Genomic DNA, 19,436 nt, shown 5'->3' on the forward strand with positions numbered 1-19,436 from the left:
AAGATAGCAAATGGTAAATCTGTTTTTTTGTCCTGTTTTATATGCACAGTGTGGCTGTGTCGCATGTTAATGATAGTTTTTTCTAAAAGAGTTCTTAGAGAAATATCTTGGTTCCTTTTGGAACTTCCTTCAAGAGCCTTCTTTTTTTTTTCCAGGCAAGAAGATGAAAATTTGAATATTTTGCAAAATGGAGGAGAACTGAGCAGCACAGTAAAAGAAAAACTAAATGTGCAAGAGAAGGTTACAAATTTGTCTGAATATGAATTAAGCATTGGAGAAAGATTAGGCCTGATAGGAAAAGATGTTGATCTAAGCACTCCTATGGAGGAGTCTCACAAATTAGACCAAATAAACATGAATATCAATAAACTGGTTAGCGAAGAGGCAGTTCCAGTTCCTGTAGAAAGGTTAGAAACACAGAAAATGGTTTCAGTAATGGGCTTTTTGAATAACAACACAAAAGAAGAAAGTGAGCACTTGGAAAATGGAAATCAATATCCTACAAATAAAGTAAATGGACATCCTGAGGAAACAGTACAGTCTCCCAGTAAAGACAAACTCGTGAAAAGCACTACAGTTGATGGTGATGCCGCTGAGCTGTCTGTTTCAATAAGCACTGAAGATTTGTCTCCACAGAGAAGCGGTCCTGTGATGAAATCTCACAGCATCACCAGTATGGACAGTGGTAGTCTGAAAATCTATGATATTGTAAATGAGAATGGATCTCAACAGTCAAACTCTGTGGTAAAATCCACATCTGATACTGCAGATGGAAAAAACATAGTCCGAAGTAAATCTGCTACTCTTCTGTATGATCAGCCTTTGCAGGTTTTTCCTGGGTCATCGTCGTCATCTGATTTAGTATCTTCCACAAAAGCTGTGTTCAAGTTTGACTCAAATCACAATCCTGAAGGTGCTAACGTAGTGAGAGGATCAGTGACAGGTGGTGCACAGATGCTCTGCATTCCTCCCCAGTATAATATTCAATACAGCAGCAGTGCAGCAGCAAAAGATGCCCTGTGGCCCCAGAAACAAAACTCCCAAGTAGAACAAAGCAGCTTACCTCCTTCACGTCTGCTTAGGTCTGACAGTGCAGAAACTCCCAGCTACATAAAGCATTCTGCCAACATGAATTTCTCCAATCATAACAATGTCCGAGCCAGCGCTGTGTACAACACTCACCAGAGGATGGCTGGGAGACATATGGATATGTGGGCTGTCCCACCTAATGACAGACTGCTCCCGGGAGCAACCAGACACACTCTCCAAAGGCAGAGCAGTGTATCTTCTACAGCTTCTATAAATGTTGGGGATAGTGGACCTTCCAGGCGGGCCCAGGTTCCTGAAGGGGACTATTTAACATACAGAGATTTGCATTCGATGGGAAGAGGTCCACCAGTAATGTCAGGGCAGCAGAGACCTCTTTCTGCCCGAACATACAGCATTGATGGCCCAAATGTAACCCGGCCACAGAGTGCTCGGCCCTCGGTGAATGAAATACCAGAAAGAACTATGTCAGTCAGTGACTTCAATTACTCACGGACTAGCCCTTCGAAGAGGTCAAACGCAAGGGTTAACTCCGAGCACTCACTGTTAGACCCTGCAGGAAAAAGTAAAGTTCCTCATGACTGGAGGGAACAGGTGCTGCGACATATTGAGGCTAAGAAGTTAGAAAAGGTAAAAATAATAATTTTTTTTCCTCTACTTCTCTGTTACCTGAGTGTGGAATAAGATAAATGCTCTATGTTTTGAACTTCTTTTAATTAGTAGTGAAAATCTACTTTTGATCCTGCTCTAAAAAGGATATGTGATGAATATCTGAGAAACACTCAGATGGTAGACTGTAAATGAACTTTTCTCTCAAATTAAAAAAAGGTGCTGTTGTTTTTACATCATACTTGCCAGTTTAGCCAAATTACTATTGAATACATTAAATATGTCACACTGACCTGCTGGACTGCAAGGCCAGCTCTTGAAAGCCAGGTAATTATTGTAGCATTGTATTCACATTATACTAAATATTCCCTTATACTTCTTGATCTTTCTTTTCTGTCTTTTTCCCCTTATTTCTTCTTTTTAAGAAGAAGGAAAAATCAGTAAAATCTCTTTGGAAATATAGGTTTACAGCTTTAGTTGCTGAGGAATCCAATAGCCATAATTATCATGTATTTGCCTTCAAGCCAGTTATCTTTTGAAGCTGGGTATCTGACAGATTGTTGAATGAACATTTATTGCTGTGAGATGGGAACACTTAAAAATCTTCTTCGTTTCAGAAAATTACAGTAGGTTTGGATAGAACTAGAGATGAGGAAGAGGATACTTTATGTACTGTAAATGCTATCAAGAACTTGAGCTGATGTGTAGATCTGAACAATTATGTATCTTAAGAATTTGAGTAGAACCTGGAAGAGTGTAATCTGTGCTGTCCAGTTAGCCCAGTTGAAAAAATCACCACTAAAAAATGGATAGAATGTCATTTAGCCTGACCCTGTTTCTTTGGAAGAGAAGTAAGTCAAGCAGCCAAAATACATTTTGATTATGCCAGCTACATAAATTTTGTTTTTTAGTTTCTTTTCTAAGAACATACTTTGCTTTACTATTATTATGCTAAATACTTGAATATCTGTGATAGCTAGAGAAATTTAATTGTAGATGGTGGGAAAAATTACTTTTAAATAAAATTTTTCTTTAGAAATCCCAGTATTTGGAGGGATAGGTTTGCTTTTATTGTTTTGGTTTGGATTTTTTTTTTTTTTTAAGTTGCATAACTTCTGGTGACAGAAAGGGATGGGTTTTCTTTTTAAAGAAGCCTGCACAACAGCTGTACCTGTTCTGGTCCAGATTATCACCTATAACAGAAAATGCTTTTGGACTTTGACAGTACTGTACTGTAGTGTGGGGGACCCTTTTTCCCACAAGAGGGTCAAGTGTCACCATGTTCCAATTCTAATAAACATTCCCTCATTTTCAATTCTTCTGGATAGTTATATCAAATCCTACCTGAAATGACAAGAGAAGCAAAAATCCCAGCACTCTCTGAATACAGAGGGAAACAAAACTTCAGTGCACTGCTAATGCAGTTTGTTTATTGCTTGTTCATCTGCATGCTAAGAACACTGTTTAATACAAAAGTGATACCTGTTCAGGTCTGTAGAAGAGTTATCACCTTTACTGAAAAGACATTGATCGCCTTACTTGATTCCCTTTTTATCTGTCCATACTTTCTATTATGCTTTATATGTAAACTTTAATTTTTCCTACTAGACTGATACGGAATAGCTGCTATTGAGATCTTAGCTGTGGATCCAATTTAACAGATGTTTTAAGTCTGTTTTGTATGTGTGTGTTTTTGTTCTGGCCTTGAAGTGTTTAAAGTAGCTTTTACTTAAAAATCTGAGACGTATTTATGGGTTTAAAAGTGAATGCATATATAATTGTCAACATATTATATTCTCTAGGATATAACGGACTTAAAAAGAAGAATCTGAACTGTGAAAACTGTAGATATGATCCTGTATGGCAGCTGGCAAATATGATAATGTGAAAATTCTAGGAATTTACTGGATAGTTCTTTGCTCTTTTAAAATAATGGTTTCAGTATTTCTGTTTGTAATTAAAAATTAGCTGAGTGGTGAGGGTGCTCAATCTATAAAAAAGACTTCTGAAAGTTTTGAAGTCTGAAAAAAAAAATCAGTAATTAACAGAACTCATTTAAGGAACAAGCTCAGTTACAGAACTCATTTAAGGAACATTAATTGGAAACTACTGCAACAAAGCTTTCATGGGTTTAAAATGGCGGGTTTTTAGAAGTGTTAGATACAACACTGACAAAAACAGGTATATAAAATTACACATTTTGACAAATATTTAATACTTCTTGACCAGTATGGGTTATTAGTATTACTTTTGCTGTGACTCTTATTGAATTTAATCATGTTTATTATTTCTACTTTGTGCTTATTAGGAAGGGAGGGTGTAGTGGACTTTTGGGTGTTGATTTTTGTTGTGGGTTTGTTTTGTTTTGTTTAAATTTTATTTTCCTAAGCTCCTCAAAGACATGTTGATTTTGTTTTTATAAAATTTAGTAACTGAAGAGAGAGGGAAGAATGAATGCACAGAAAGAATGAAAGAAACAGTGTCTGCTTGTTGGACAAACTAGAGAAGCTAGTTCTTTATCTGTTATCCCTTTTTACTGATATAGGTAGGAAAAAAAAATTTCAAGAGTTTAATTTGCATGAGGAGAGATACAGAATAGTTTTAACTCTACCAAAAATGATTAAAAATGGGTTCCAGCCAAGTAACCAGCATTTGTAATACCTTTAACAGGCTCACTGATCAGTGATCCCATTATGGGCCATTCACTTAGGAGTTGGACTGGATCATTTTGCGTCCCTTCCAACTCAGAATATTCTGTGAAACGCAGAGACTAACTAAAATTATCCATCTGGCTGAATGAAGGTGAAAATGGTTCATGAGACCATTTGTAAATAGAAATCATGCATATAGTAGAAGAAACAGCTGGCTTACCTGATGCAAAGCATGTTTTGTTGTGGGAGAAAGGAGCTTACTTAAATGTCAAGCTGCTCTCTAGTGTTTATATATATATAAGCTGTTGGAAAGCAGGCAGTCAATTCTGCCCCACCCCCAACCTCATAAATGTAGTGCACAGGGGAATTTCAGAAACAGTAATATTTTTCAGCATATTTTTCTTTTTGAGTGTGACGTGCCAATTTTACCACCTGGTATGTTGCAGTAGTCTCCTATAGTCATCTTGTTGGGTTTTATTTAGGATTTTAAACTGCCTGTGTAGAAGCACTAATGTCACACTAGTATGTGGAGGAGGAATTTCTTATCCATAAACTGCAGTAAAAAAAATCTGCAATAGTTATCTGCAAATATATATTACATTTCCATGCTGAGTGTACAAAAATAATTAGTGACCCTGCCTGTCCTTCCTTTACATATGTATATTACCTTTTTTTGTTGTGGATCTCTTGGGTGTTCATTAGGTGTGTGTTTGCTTTCAGTTCTAATTTCATCTTCAATGAAGTCGTCTGGTTTTTCATCTACTTTATGTACTATTTAAAGTGCAGAGTTTTCAGTGGAGTGATCCTAAAGTTTAATTCCTCACTTCAGATTTGGAAATCAGAATAGTTGGGGTTTTTTTCTCAGAGTTCTCAGTGTACAGTGCCTTATTAAAAGAAAAAAATCTAAATGTTTTAGTTTTGATACAGAATTGTAGTTTTAATCAAAGTTTTTCTTGAACACATCCCTAACATGCAAAAATATTTTAATTGATATGGTCTCAGATTTTCTCCAAGGTAAGCTTGCTTCAGTGTGTCAAGGACTTTAGTGGGTCTGTGAATACATAAAATTAAGTTCTTAAGTGTTTGTAAGATCATAACCTGAAGAATATTTTGACACTGATAAATTACAGGAATGTTATCCATTCAGTAGTTGTTAGTTTTAAATTTTGATTTTAGTTTTATTTGTATTTTCTCCATTTTGAATGAACTACTGAACTATCAGTGTGATATTTTGTGGAGTTCAGAAGTCAAACCATCACACTTTAAAAGGATTAAAATTCTTGTGCGTTTGCTATGTAAACAGCAAAAGTTCAGACCCCGCAAACATTTTATGACAGTAGAATTTAAATTACACGTAATTTTCCATGTGTAACTCTTCAGTAGGAATGCTGTTATTTGTGGAAGAGACTTAAATTCATGCCTTTTTTTCCTCTTGTGACTGAAGAACAGTTTTATAATATTTAACCTTTTCTTTGAGATTAACTGGTATCTTGCTAAAATTCTGTCAGATTTTTTTTTTCCCCTGCTTGTGGGCTTTTACTCCAAAAGGCTTAGACCAGTAATTTTAGGCATTTTGATAATACCTTGTGCAAATCTTTTCTGACGAGTCTTAGATGGTCATGGGGAATGAAAACTGAAGAGATTTCTAGACATTTAATATCATCTCAAAGGGTAACTTATGTCCACCTTTAGCCTGCAGTTGATTCTAAGTATTGTTAAACAAATAAGTAAACAAATAAAAGGAGTAGTACTTAGGCTTAGCAGGTAACTTACCAGTTAAGGCTATTCCAAGATAAGTAGAATGTAGAGTCTTGTTCCCTGCAGATACTTCAATTTTACTAGTTTCTCTTCTACACCGAAATTTCATGGATTGTTATGACAGATTCCATCCAGTCTTAAAGTTACAAAAATATTATCTAATAGAAATTCTCCTAAATAAATTCCACTGTTTATTGTCTAAATTTACCTAAGTAAATGTATTACGTAGCACTTCAATTCCCAAACTGTTCCCAAAAGAATGCTTACTATGCCATTGAAATTATCCAAGAGCCTTGGCCAATAAAAAATATGGTCAGTAAATACTGTTTTCCAAGGGAGTTTCCAAAGACTGTGCTACCAGAACATCTGGAGAATACAAGTATGCAGAGGCATCTGACTTTGATTATTAAAACAGTTTTATTTATTTTCACAAGATGAAGCTTGTATGAAAGAGCAGATGTCTGCCTGAGGACTAGTGACTATTTTCAAAATCACATTAGTATACGTAGTCAGTAGGCAAATGCCAAAATATATTTGTTCATGTAAGAATTGTTGCTGTATCTTAGTCAAATTATACCTGTTCTGAATATTTCTTTCCTTTCTTTAACTTTGCAAAATTAGACAACTTTGAATTTGCTGAGGTTTGATGCTTTGTGGTGTATCTTTTCCTATGATCATATTTTTTCATGGGGTTTGTCACATTTTCAAGATAGGTTTGTTTCATTCATCAGGTGGAATGTGGAGGATTTTCTATTTCTTCCCTTGTGTAGTCTGTTTTGTTCTTACAGCTACAAAAGTCCATAGTGGCAAGATGGTAATGTCTCCTCCTTTTTTAGTTAGCCTTGACAATATTGCAGGGGTCAGTTTGCAAGATAATGAAGCTCAAACCCAAACCACTATCACTTCTGTCCTTGAGGTCATGTTACCGGTTTAATTGCCTACAGTAGCACAGGGGTGGTATCAGTTTCTTTCAAGCTTCTTCTCCTTTAAATGAGCTTGTTCCCATTCTTGAATGAAGTGTTACTGGAATTGCTGATGTTGACAGGATGGCTATAGCAAGAAAATCCAGTCAGTCAAATCTCTGCGTAAATTTTTATTTGTACTTTACCAGTAGCGTATGTGGGGGGATGAGACAAAATAATAACTGGTTTTCCATAGGTGTTTTTCTTGACTGCCAACTTCTCTTCTTACAACATATTCAATATGTTGCAAATTTATCGAAAAAATTGATGGGCACCTTTGTTGTTTTTTTCAGACATGTGAATATTTGAATGACTTTATTTACATGTAATTCTGCATGTTAACTGCTGATTGCACGCTGATTTACAGTAAATAAGGGTAAATAGGGTCACTAAGTTGTGTTTTATACATCACAGATGTACTGTTCTTGCATGGTTTTTATCTTGCATGACAATGGAATACGTTTGTATTACATGTATAACATGTCTTTGTGGTTTATGCATGCTGCACTAATCTCTGTGTTAAATCTGTCCCCTTTTTATTCAGAGCATGCTGTCTCGGTCCTTTAATTCCAATTATGCTGCAGTTAGCACCTTTCACTATGGCAGCTCTAGGGATCTGCATGGCAGCCAGGGTAGTGTTGCCTTGAGTGTTGCAGACGGAAGAGGTTCTGGTGTGCACATTGTTCGAGTGAGTACCTACAGGAGGTTATTGCAATATGTAGAGGGGGAAAGAATAAACACTGAGGTGGTCCTTAAGTTCATAGAGTTATCCTTTTACATATGCACAATGCTGTAATAAAAAGAATATAATTTATGTGCTGGAATTTTTTTTAGGCATTAAATACTTTGCCTTCACTTTATATGCCTTAAACTTACTGCAAGGCTTTTCAATTTAATGTCATGAAGTTGAGTTTTTTAATTGGCTTTTGTAGATGGAACACATTGTCTGGTTTTGTTGTACCTTTGTGAATAAGAGATTACCATCCTGAATTTAATCTAGGTTGATAAAGGTTTGAACAAAATCTTACAATGCTTTTTCCTCCCTCAAATCAAATTCTGACAATATGAACTGAACTGTAAGTTACTGTGGGCCTTCAAGAAAATTAATAGTAAATTCTAAGAAAATGTGAGGAAATGAGTTTTTAACTCTTAGCATCCTGAGTGATGTTATGGTATCCACAGTGAGCAGGATAAAGTCAACAGAAGTTTTATCCTTGAATAAGTTAGTCCCTAGCATTTGTTGACTTGTCTCATCAGCTTACTGGTGATTAAAGACACCTCTGCAGTTGAGAGTTTTCGTAAATATTCATCAGTGTTTTATGGGTTTATGGTGGCTTGGCTAGTGAGATTTTCTACTAGTTAATAAAAGAAGATAAAGAATGATAAAGCCCTTAACATATTTTATCAGAATGTTTTAATTTGAATTATATGAAGACAGCTGTCTTTACTGCTCCATTCTGCTTAAAGCATCCTCAGGCGTCTACTCCAGGAGACCAATGCCAGGATGAAGTATTCATTTCAGGACAGCAGAATTACTCATCTGCCACACTTAGTCTCAAAGATGTTCCTCCAGACAGCATGAAGAAAATAGCTGTGCAGGTAATTATGTGCATGACACCATGGATAGGATATTATTTACTATTATTTGTAAGGGTGTATTTTTTATTAATAGTACCAATTTATGTTGGGATAGCAGTTGGAGCTAGGGCTTCTTTAAAATGTAATACGCAGGCTTCGAAGCTGGTATAAATGAAATAGCATCCTCTTTTTGGAAGACAAAACTTAGTTAACTATATCAAGGGAGAGAGTTCTTAGTTTTCTTCAGTAGGTGCTTTGAAAGAAAAAATCTGCAGCCAAACAAGTACTCGCAAGTGGAAATTGGAATATGGCAGATGATTTCAGAAAAGCAATCTGAATCTGATTAAACCTTTTAAAGAACAAACTTGAAAAATGTGATGAAATTGTGATGATAAACCAGAATTTGTAGGAGGCACTGCATTCATCTCTTAAGCACCATCGATAGAGGTGGGACTTACTACAATGAAACTAAATGGATGCTTGTAAATTGTTATGATGCAGCAATTGATTTTATTCTTATAACTTCAATAATTTCAGTTGCATTTCTGCAGACACTGGATATTGGGAATTTGCATGTGGATATATTTTGCCTATGTAAACTTTACCTCTGGCATTGCAATAAAAAGTAATTTTCCTTCATAATTCAGGTTTTCAGAAAAGGCAGTGGAAAATTGTGTAAATTAAATACATCTGATCTATAAATAAGCTAAAAATGTATTAAATACATTATCCTTTCTCAGAATCAGTTTGACATAAACTCAGAACAGATTCTGATATGTGTCTATTCACATAGCATGGTTAAAGGTTGAAGTTTGCACACTTCAGTTATTTATAATATTGAGAGAGGGAGTATTTTAATATCCTTGTATCCCATAACTAATGGGATAATGGTGGCAGGCAGAAAAAAAATCTGTAACTCAAGCCTGTAGCATTTTTGGAATCATACAGACAAATGAGTGACTAATTAGGGTGCATAAGAACATGAGGCATATGGGCAAGGAGGGAAAAGACTGCCCATCTCAACACAGAGCTGCAGAGCTGAGCAGTAACTCTGAGACTTCAGTAAGAAACATTGTCACCTTCAGCATCATTCCTGGTGACATAGTTTGAATGCACTGTATATCTTGACAGTTGTGTACCTTACTGCTGCTTGTCACCATTATCAAATCAGTGACATATGTTAACAGAGGAATAACATCAGTTGGAAATACTGCAATTTTGATAGTAAAATCTTGAGCATGGATGTGAACTTGCTCAGAAGGTTTTCTTGTGGTCACCTTAGGATGCTTGGAGAGCATATAGTTTCTGTCTGGTCTGGTAGCTAGGGTGGATTTTTATTTTTGTATGATCTACTGGAAATCATTACAAAACCTCTGAGTTTTATGCAAGGAGAGTGCAAACTATAATGATACTAACCAAGTGTCAATACTGTTAGTTGCAATGCTAGAAAATAATGTTTGGGAAAACTCAGTGAAACAAGTGCTAAAAGCAAAGGTTGTCTAGTCTGTTCTAGTAGATTAGCATTCAAAGAAAGTTTTTGTTTTTCATATTTGTTCTCAGTATGTCAGAGCTTATAACTTTGAAGAAAATGGAGTATAATTATATGTGATCCAGAAGAGTAGTTTTAGTAATGTTACTAAAAACTAAGAACAGTCAAGGAATTGAAGATGGCTGTTTATTAAATGTGTGACACTGAGAATTCATATGTTATTCAGATGCCTTTGACAAATGGACAAATGTGCCAGCCTCAAAGACTTCAGGCAAACTACAGCCAAGTCCATCATCTCCCTCCTCAATCATCAGTAGCAAGACATCCATCTAGAGAGCAATTAATTGATTATCTGATGTTGAAAGTTGCCCACCAACCTCCCTATACCCAGTCCCAGTGTTCTCCCAGACAAAGCCATGAGTTGGCAAAGCAAGAGGTAAGAATAAAACCTAGTATGATATGACATCTGTCAGTAAATGCCAGTGAATTGTTACATTGTTTTCATGTATTACAATTTCTCTGTAAATGGTGACAGAAATCATATTTATCTCCAGCATTTATCTCCAGCAGAAGACAATGTTATCGCAGTGAAATTCTACTCAAATCACATGTTCCTTCCAGTTTTGAGAGAAATGTGGTAGATTTTTAACAGAATGTACCAGAAACTTAAACTTACGTCTTTTTACTGAGCTGGAAATTTATTTCTCAACTATATTTATTGTTCCCTAACTCATTATTTAGCTAGTAACTGAAAAAATACAAAGTAGCTGTACAACTTGGAGCACTTTGCATCTGGAATGGTTCAAAACCCTGCAAATGTAGAAATGTGCATTCACAAACAGAAGTCTCTAAAAAAAAGTGTGAGCAATCTTATGCATGCCTGGTAATTATCAGTTTTATTATGATAGACAGATGTAGAACATATAAGAAATTCTTGTACCATTTAATGTCTCTTTCATTGTGGCAGCCTTCTTTCTGTATTGTTTTGGGTCTTCTGAGAAAATACTGAGAACTACATTTAAATTCTGTGCTAGAATGAGAATGTCCACTTACTGTGTAAAGTAAGTTTTCTAGTCAACTCTTCTAGCAAGAGAGAAGACAGTGTTGGCTACTTAGAACTTAGAGTGAAAGTAGGAATGAGATTTGATTTTTAAAATTCAGCTAAGGTAGCAAAGAAATATGAGGAATAGGTTCTTTCATAGGAGCATATATATTTGCTAGGGGCATTAAAATAATTTACATAATATCAAAATATATTTAAATTTTAAGCCCACATGAATTATGATTATAATAATAGTGATATTGGAGTAAAACTTAGGCACATGATGCTGCTGTATTGTAATCTTGTTCTGCAGTAAAATAATGAGATATAATACTCTCTTGAACTGGTGGGTTGGGTTTTTTTTTTGCTTTGTAAAGCTTTTGTTCACCTGAATTCGTAGTAATAATTTCATGATAGTAGCTCTGAATGCATATTTTCAGCCAGTTTATCTAACTTTAGTTGTAACTACTTAGATTCGAGTGAGAATTGACAAGGATCCAGAACTTGGATTTAGTATATCAGGAGGAGTTGGTGGTAGAGGGAATCCATTCAGACCAGATGATGATGTAAGTATTTTATACTAATGCTTTTAAAAAGCATTCTGATTTATAATGTTTCTTATGTTTAGCAAAGGGAGAAAAGGAAGTATATGTATTTCCCAAACCACTAACCTCCAGGACTGGAAGGGAGAAAACTGGGGACAAATGATGTGGAAAGTCAAGGTTGTAAGTGACCACAGAGGTCACATGACAACACAGAGGATTATTCTAGCAGAGTAGTTCTTGCACAGTTCTCGTAATCACTCAGCAGATTTGAGATAGTGCATTACGGAGGGTACAATTATGAATCCTATTAAAAAAGAGACCACAGCCTACAGCTTTATTTCTGGTAGTTGATAATTAATTTTGACATATACATCTGCCAAATTAAGCCAAAGCAAATCAAAATTTGCCCCTCAGTACCCCTTTAAAGATAATTCTTCTGGATTTAAAATCAGAAAAGGAAGGCAGTCTCAAAAGACAGTAGACCTATAGAATAAAATTGCATTCTCTCCTACTTAGGATGAAAAATTGAAAAAATGTTTTGAATTACATCTGTTTGATGCTAGTCCTGCTATTCATAAATAAGCTGTCAAAATGTTTTCCACCTCTATTTTTCAAGGGAATATTTGTAACGAGAGTGCAGCCAGACGGACCGGCATCTAAGTTGCTGCAGCCTGGGGATAAAATAATTCAGGTACTGTAATCACCTAATTAATTAGCCTATGTAATATACCAGTTCATTTTTAGTTTGCACCTAAGAGCAGAATGTTTAATTTTTAGATAGATTACCAGTATCTTTTCCAGATTTTTTTCTTATATTCTGGGATGATGCTTTTAATTTTCTTCCGCCTAGCATCAGGGTAGGTGATGTGGACTGAAGCATGGTGGATCATTTTTTCAAATTCCGAACATTCTTCACACTTCTAAAAACAACAAAAAAGAATGACAAAACATCATTTAAGGTGGAACATGAGCATTTCAGTAGGCTTTACTGTCATTCAGTTTTTCATTTTATGGTTGTTCACATGCAGTGTTCTGAATAATGTGTTATCAGAACACCAGCAGTTACCCCTCACAGCCCCTCTCCCCAGCTGCATCTTGCTGTTAATCCCTCTCCACCCTGTAGTTCCTGCCAGCTCTGCTGCTTCTCCTCCACTGGCAGTCTGGACATGCAGAAGCTGCCTCTCAGCTGGGTGGTCCCAGCAGGTACCTCCTGGCTGCCCCATCTGCTGCCAGTGCACCAGGTTCAGGAGTCATGGCTTCTGGGCTGCAAGCTGTGTAGTTCTTTAATCTGTGTCTGTACCTTTCAGACCTCTTCTGTATCAGATTTGTTTGTATTTGTCTAGTGAACTCATTAAGCTGTCTGGGGAGGGGTCAGAGAAATGAACAGTTTCTTAAGGAAATGGGCTAAGGGGACATTTGAACATAGCCACCCTTAAAGCTGCAAAGCTTGTTAAAAATAATTATTCACCACATTAGTGACTTGAGAATGCTGGTGGAGTCGACTCTGATGCATTTTAGTTTTCTAAAAATGGAACAAACAAAAAACCCAAAACCAAACACCACCCTCCCCGCTAGTATCTCCATGAAACCACAACATCCTGTGAACAGTTTTCTAAAACAAAGCCAAATTGAAAACTTAGTCTAATTCTTCAAATTAAAGATTTTTGTTTAATGAGGAATTCATAGTTTGAAAAAGAGCTAAAGGTGAAGTTGCATTTTCATACTTAGACAATTAGAGGCTGCTTCCTTTCTCATAACTAAGAATATTTTTTGTGTAACAGCACGTTCTTTATACCTGTGATAATTCCAGTGATGATGTAATGACAGCCCCACTCTGTCTTGTTACCACTCAGACAATTTGTGGGTTTTTTTACTGAATATCATCTCTTCCAAAATGCCTTTGCTTATGCTTGATTTTGCAACGTTCTCTGTAAAACATGCAATAGGCATGCATATTACAGTGCATGTCTAATCCATATGTCTAATAAAATATTCTACACAACTAGCGACTTGATAATTGCAAGTAAGACTTAAGACTAGGGCTAGGACATTCTGTACAAATGATGATTTGGGACGGTTGTTGCTGCTTTTGCTTTCTGAACAGTGTATTTAAATCTTCCTCTGCAACCCTAGAAAGATTTGAAAACCACTGGTTTAATAACCAAGGATTCAGCTGGTAACAACTGCAAGTGTTTGGTGATGGGATAAGGAACTGCAGCTTTCAAAGTGGCACAGCTAAGGCACAGAGAGCATGGCAAGTTCACTCTGTCACCACATAAGCAGCTCAGGGAGAAAGGTGGGATGCACAGCTGGAAGCAATAACAGTTAAACTGGATGAATCTGTCCTTCTGCAAGATTTTGCTGCCCGAACTCAATGTGAATTTGCAGTAGTACTTGGAGAAGTTGAACCATAGCCACGTTTTCCCTGTTTTTTAAGGCTGCTTAGGCCTGCCTGTGTTTGCCAAGACAAACTTGTCCAACAGTAACAATGTTTTTTAGAGTCATAGGCACATTCAAGTTGGGGATGACCTCCAGAGGTCTCACACCCTAAAATGGCTCCCTGTGCTATTAATGTTTTTTGTTACAGGCTTCAATAGTTTTAATTTATCACAAATGCCATTCCTAATATTCTGTTACTTAAAATTTGTACAAGGTTTGTACAAGGTGATTTGTACAAGGTTTAGGGGTTTTCTGGTGTGTCTGTATTAAGACTGATAAATTAGATGTGTGATGTTAATGGTTCAAAGTTTGGTTTTCCTTTGGTTATTTGCAAAATTCTTCCAAGGCTGACACAGTAGTTCAGTTTTTTTTGTAGCATACAGATACATGTTCAACTAATCTGCAAATCTGCTGTGTTTTATTCTCTGCATTCATATAGAATTTGGTTATTTTAAACCTTAAAGCTTAAAAAAACTAACATGAAATATGAGTTGTGTTTCACTAACATGGTATATGAGACTGTCATTTTGAGTTTTAAATATTTCCTTTTAGGCTAATGGCTACAGCTTCATCAATATTGATCATGGACAAGCTGTATCTTTGCTAAAGACTTTTCAGAATGCTGTGGAACTCATCATTGTACGAGAAGTTTCTTCATAAGTACCTTTGATTGTGGGGATAAGCCAACAGGATTCATTGAAGGACTTAGGAGAAACAATATTTTGCATATTTTTATACATTAAAAGAACTCAAAAAGAATTATGATCAAAATTTGTATAGGAAATAATGAACTTGTGGTTAAAGAGGGCAAAACCACTGTATAGAACGTACAAGAAATAATTTTAGAAATGCGTATGGTGAATAAACTTGTTTTTAAGCATTATAGCAATCTAAGGATCACTCCTCCAAGAACAAACCTGTGTTGTTTTTTTGTACAGATGGTAGGTTTATTTTTTGATAATTCATACACATTACTAAACTTCGTGCAAGGCTTTGCGAAGCCTCAGTCGTAGCCAATGGACAGATGGCAGGGCTGTCTATCCTGTAGCTGTTTATTGCCTTTATTTTGATTCACCACATATTAATGTGTTACGCTGAACCACTTCTGTAGATATGAATGGGGATATGAAGTGTTGGCTTTGCTATGTGCACATTGTATAGATGAATGGGTAGATGGAAGGTGGTGCTGACTGGACAGAATAAAGGTCAGGTGGAATAATTATCTGCTATCTAAATCTGGAATCAGGAAAGAAGAAAAAGTGTTTAGTTCTGGAGTGTACATCTACCAATAGAAAATGCAATAAAAGCTTATGGTGTTTTTTTAGGAAGACTATAACTACAAATTTGTGATATTATACAGGATTTGTTCTTAATGTAGTCATTCAATATTCATTTGCCACATGTGATTTATGTTTAGTTGGGTTTTCTTGCATACATAATTTTTTCAACAGTACTGTGGAAATGTGCCCAGAGATTTTTCTCTGCGATAGAAATCCTGAATTTTGTGGAAATGGCGATACTTTTATCTTTATAAAAAGAACTCCATTTTAAGCGTACAGATTTCAAAAATGAAACTGAAATGGCCAGTTTTTAAGGTTGTTGCCTGTAATATATATTTAAACAGACACAAAAGCAAATGGTGCAGGAAGGATTATGAAAGACATCTTGATTTTGTTTGGCCTTTGCATTGCTTTGTTAATCAAGAAGGAAACCATACGCATGGAGCTAGGTAACCAAAGCAAGTTTTGAAACTTTGAGCAGTGGTGGAGAATTGCTGTGGTGAGATGGAGAGCAAAGGGAGGGTGTACTTACAACCCACCAATTGGTAATGAGGTTTCTTAAAGGGCTGTTCCTACAGGTAACATTAAATGTGAACTAGACACTTCAGAGTCATTAAAGGGTTTCTAACTACATTAATGTAATAGTGATTTACCACAGGCTGCCTTTGTTCCTTATTACTGTATAAAATGTTCAGTTATGCTTCTATTAATTTTGTTTACCAGAAACATTATCTTTCTCCTTTGTAATTGAATAGAGACTGCATAACCTGCAGTGATAATTCATACGGTTGTTATGGACCAGGGAAAAGTGCCACAGAAGACCGAAAACTGTTTTTAAGCAGGGCTAATGATTAGCCTATCATTGGAGCAATATTCAGTTATTGCAGTTCATTTTTAATTACATAAAAGTTGGTAGTTTGAGACAGGTATAAGCGCTTTTTTTCAACCCAAAAAGTAAATGCTTTTAATAAAGCTAGCAAAAAGACCAGCTTCCTTTACTTTTGGGACAATGAGCTGGAAGAGAGAGAAATTATACATAGCTAGCAGTAATAAACAGGCAGTACTTTTTTAGTAAGTTAACGCCAATATTATTGCACTTCTTTCAAAGATGTTAACTATTGCTTATTGTACTGTGTATAGTTTTAATAATTTTAATTGAAACCCTTTAACAACTCTTTGTATATTTTAATTCTTTTTATTTGATTTTCAGTAATATTTACATAGAAAACGATTTTTTGGATATATTAGTAGAAATGTGCTGTATTTTGATAAAATTCACTTATTTTCTGTGTGCTGGTAATCTTCAAAGAAAAGAATGAGAAACATAGCTATATAATGGCAGGCTTCAGTGTTCCGCTTCTAAGATGTGTTTAGTTGTTGGTTAGTTTCTATTTTTTTATTGAAAATGCAAAATGTTTGCATCACATGTTCATTATTTTTAATCATGTTATTTTTATCACACACTGCCTTTTAATGGGGATACATACAGACAAGTCCTAAATTACTTTGGTCTTCTACAAAACCTGTATCTTTGAGAAGGGAAAAGTCCAAAAAGCAGAACTGATTCTTTATTGATCTTGGACTGACTTTGTATACATTTTGCAGTACATTTAAATATACCACTGAGAAATTATACTGTATTATATTTTGCTTTAATGATAACAGAAGTTTTAAATGTTGTTGTGTCACTTAATTTTCAGGTTTATGTATCACAGGAAAATTCTACCAAAAACTGTTTGGCTGTGGTAGAACTATATAACTAGAGATTTATAGCAAGAGATTTAGTACTTCTTGTGAAAATACTTGGCCAAAGCTTGTCTTCCGTCAGTTAGCAAATTAACCATCTAATAAAATATGGATTTTGCTGATTTTACTCAGTAAATGTTTGATTTTTTCAGTGGATTGAAATGTGTTTTTGTCATTGTCAGTGTGTGAAGGTAAACACGTCAGACTAAATGATTTTGCAGAGAGTGGGAGAAAAATGTCTCCTGAACTACTCCAACCAGGATTCAGCAGGAGGAGAGACAATATCGGCACTTTTCATTTTGAATGCATCGTAAACTACATTTTGAATAGAATAAAATCCATCAGCAGCCTAAGTTACTCAGCATGGCAATGAGTTCATGCAAATTCTGTTAATTCTTTCTGTTCTTAATAGTTCATTAAAGAATCAGTTCAACTGATGTAATGAAAAAAATGAAGTCTCCCATGTATTTATTATGTAAATATTTTTTAGTTTCTTTTTTGGACTGGAGTTAAAAAAATGTGTATATACTTGAAAGCATTCTATGAACACAAACATAGCAATAAGCAACACACAGAATCAAATATTTATGATTATTTTGGTTTTGTTTAGAACTATTCCCTTGTCAACAGCTATGTAATGTTTCTATTGATCAGCATTTATTCAACATTCCAAATTTTTGTATATAATTAGACTGTTTCTGAGGTAACACATGGAGAATAGATAATAAACTAATGCTCTTTAAAGCTGTGTGAAATTGACTTATTTAAGTTCTAGGAAATTCTCCATAACACTGTTTTATTCTTCTACAGTATCTGTAGATGTAACTCTATCAATATACATTAGTAAAGTCTTATTTGTGTTCCTGGCTCTGTTCATCTCAGTGCCCACGCCTCTGTTCTAGGTGATTTCATTTCAAGACTGGGTTATTCACAACAAAGAAAGACTTTGTAAATAATATCATGTGGTGGATTGACCTTGGCTGGACATCAGGTTCCCACCAAGCTGTTCTATCACTCCCCATTCCCTAGGTGCACAGGAGAGAAAAGAAGATGGAAAATGACTCATAGGTTGAGATTAACGCAGTTTTATTGAAGCAAAAGTGCATGTACAGGCAAAGAGAAAATAAATAATAATTTTATTCTCCCCATCAGCAAGTGATGTCTGGACGCTTCCTCGGAAGCAGGACTGCAGCACACACAGCGTTTGCTCTGGAAGGCAAACATTGTAAATAACAAATGTCCCCCCTTCCTCCTCCTTTTCTTAGGTCTTATACCTGAGCTGACATCATATGGTCTAGAATACTTCTAAGGTCAGTTTGGGTCAGCTGCCCTAATTGTGTTCCCTCCCAGGACCTTGCCTACCCCCAGTCTACTGATGGGGGAATGTTGGAGAGACAGCACTGATGCTGTGCCAGCACTGCTCAGCAGTAGCCAAAACAGTGGTATGTTATCAACACCTTTCTAGCTACCAGTGCAAAGCACAGCACTGTGAGGCCTGCTGTGGGGAAATGAACTCCAGCTCAGCCAGAGCTAATACACCCCAGTCTTACAATGAAATCAGATAGGACAGCGAGTGGCTTCTGTCACAGAGCGAGGACTTCAGACTACTTGCAAACTTAAGTAGTTTTGACAGCAGAGAGGGCTGTCTAGGTCAGTGAGTAGGGTTAAGATTAGGAGTGTCCTGAAGAGGTATACAAGGGTTACATGGTAAAGAAATTGAAGAGCTAGGCACAATTTCACACGAGAGCTTAATTCAGCTTTACATCCAGTTTCCTTGGAAACCACACAACAATGTAGAAATGGAAATTGTTTAGTCTTTTTTCTGTGTATATGTGGATCTGGCATACTACTACCATGCTTGACTTCCTACTTCTCTATGCAGAAAACTGATTTTAACTATAACAGGTTACAGCCCTGATGACCCTGGACTATTAGGCCCTGCCTTATTTAGGTTTTCTATATCTACTCCCTGCTTGGACATTATTTCATAATTCAACGTTTTACTTTTTCATCAAGCACCTAAGAATGCTGGATCCAACTTGTGCTTTTATGACTGAAGGCACTTTTTCAAAGAGAAAGTGTACTTCTGTTGTAGTATTTCCGTCGCCTCAGATTAAATTCAGTTTTGGAATGTGTGCAGAAGATTTTATTGCAGCATCTATGAGACTACGTTGAAACTGGGGCTCTGCTACACCAAATGTTACCAGTGCACTATAAGCAGGAGCCTTAGATGTGGTGCTGGAAGCCACCAGTTTCCAGCTGTTGCCTTCCACTGGTATTCCACTTGTGG

The 19,436-nt window shown here is 36.0% G+C and overlaps 1 protein-coding gene across 7 annotated transcripts in view; it reads left to right on the forward strand.

Moving 5' to 3' along the window:
* The window catches only part of ERBIN (erbb2 interacting protein), a 110,444-nt gene extending 93,171 nt beyond the window's left edge, over positions 1-17,273 (forward strand). For 5 of the 7 annotated variants that reach the window (XM_064641896.1, XM_064641895.1, XM_064641897.1 and 2 more), the window contains 7 exons: positions 156-1,677; positions 7,572-7,715; positions 8,495-8,626; positions 10,321-10,530; positions 11,610-11,702; positions 12,298-12,372; positions 14,673-17,273. In XM_064641896.1, coding sequence (XP_064497966.1) covers positions 156-1,677; positions 7,572-7,715; positions 8,495-8,626; positions 10,321-10,530; positions 11,610-11,702; positions 12,298-12,372; positions 14,673-14,780 — 2,284 coding nt within the window. In that variant the 3' untranslated portion in view covers positions 14,781-17,273. The remainder of the gene's footprint in view (positions 1-155; positions 1,678-7,571; positions 7,716-8,494; positions 8,627-10,320; positions 10,531-11,609; positions 11,703-12,297; positions 12,373-14,672) is intronic. The other 2 variants (XM_064641898.1, XM_064641899.1) reach the window with 1 other exon arrangement.
* Positions 17,274-19,436: the final 2,163 nt, after the last annotated feature.

The sequence above is a fragment of the Pseudopipra pipra genome, chromosome Z (genome assembly GCF_036250125.1).
Source record: "Pseudopipra pipra isolate bDixPip1 chromosome Z, bDixPip1.hap1, whole genome shotgun sequence".
NCBI classification, from domain to species: domain Eukaryota; kingdom Metazoa; phylum Chordata; class Aves; order Passeriformes; family Pipridae; genus Pseudopipra; species Pseudopipra pipra.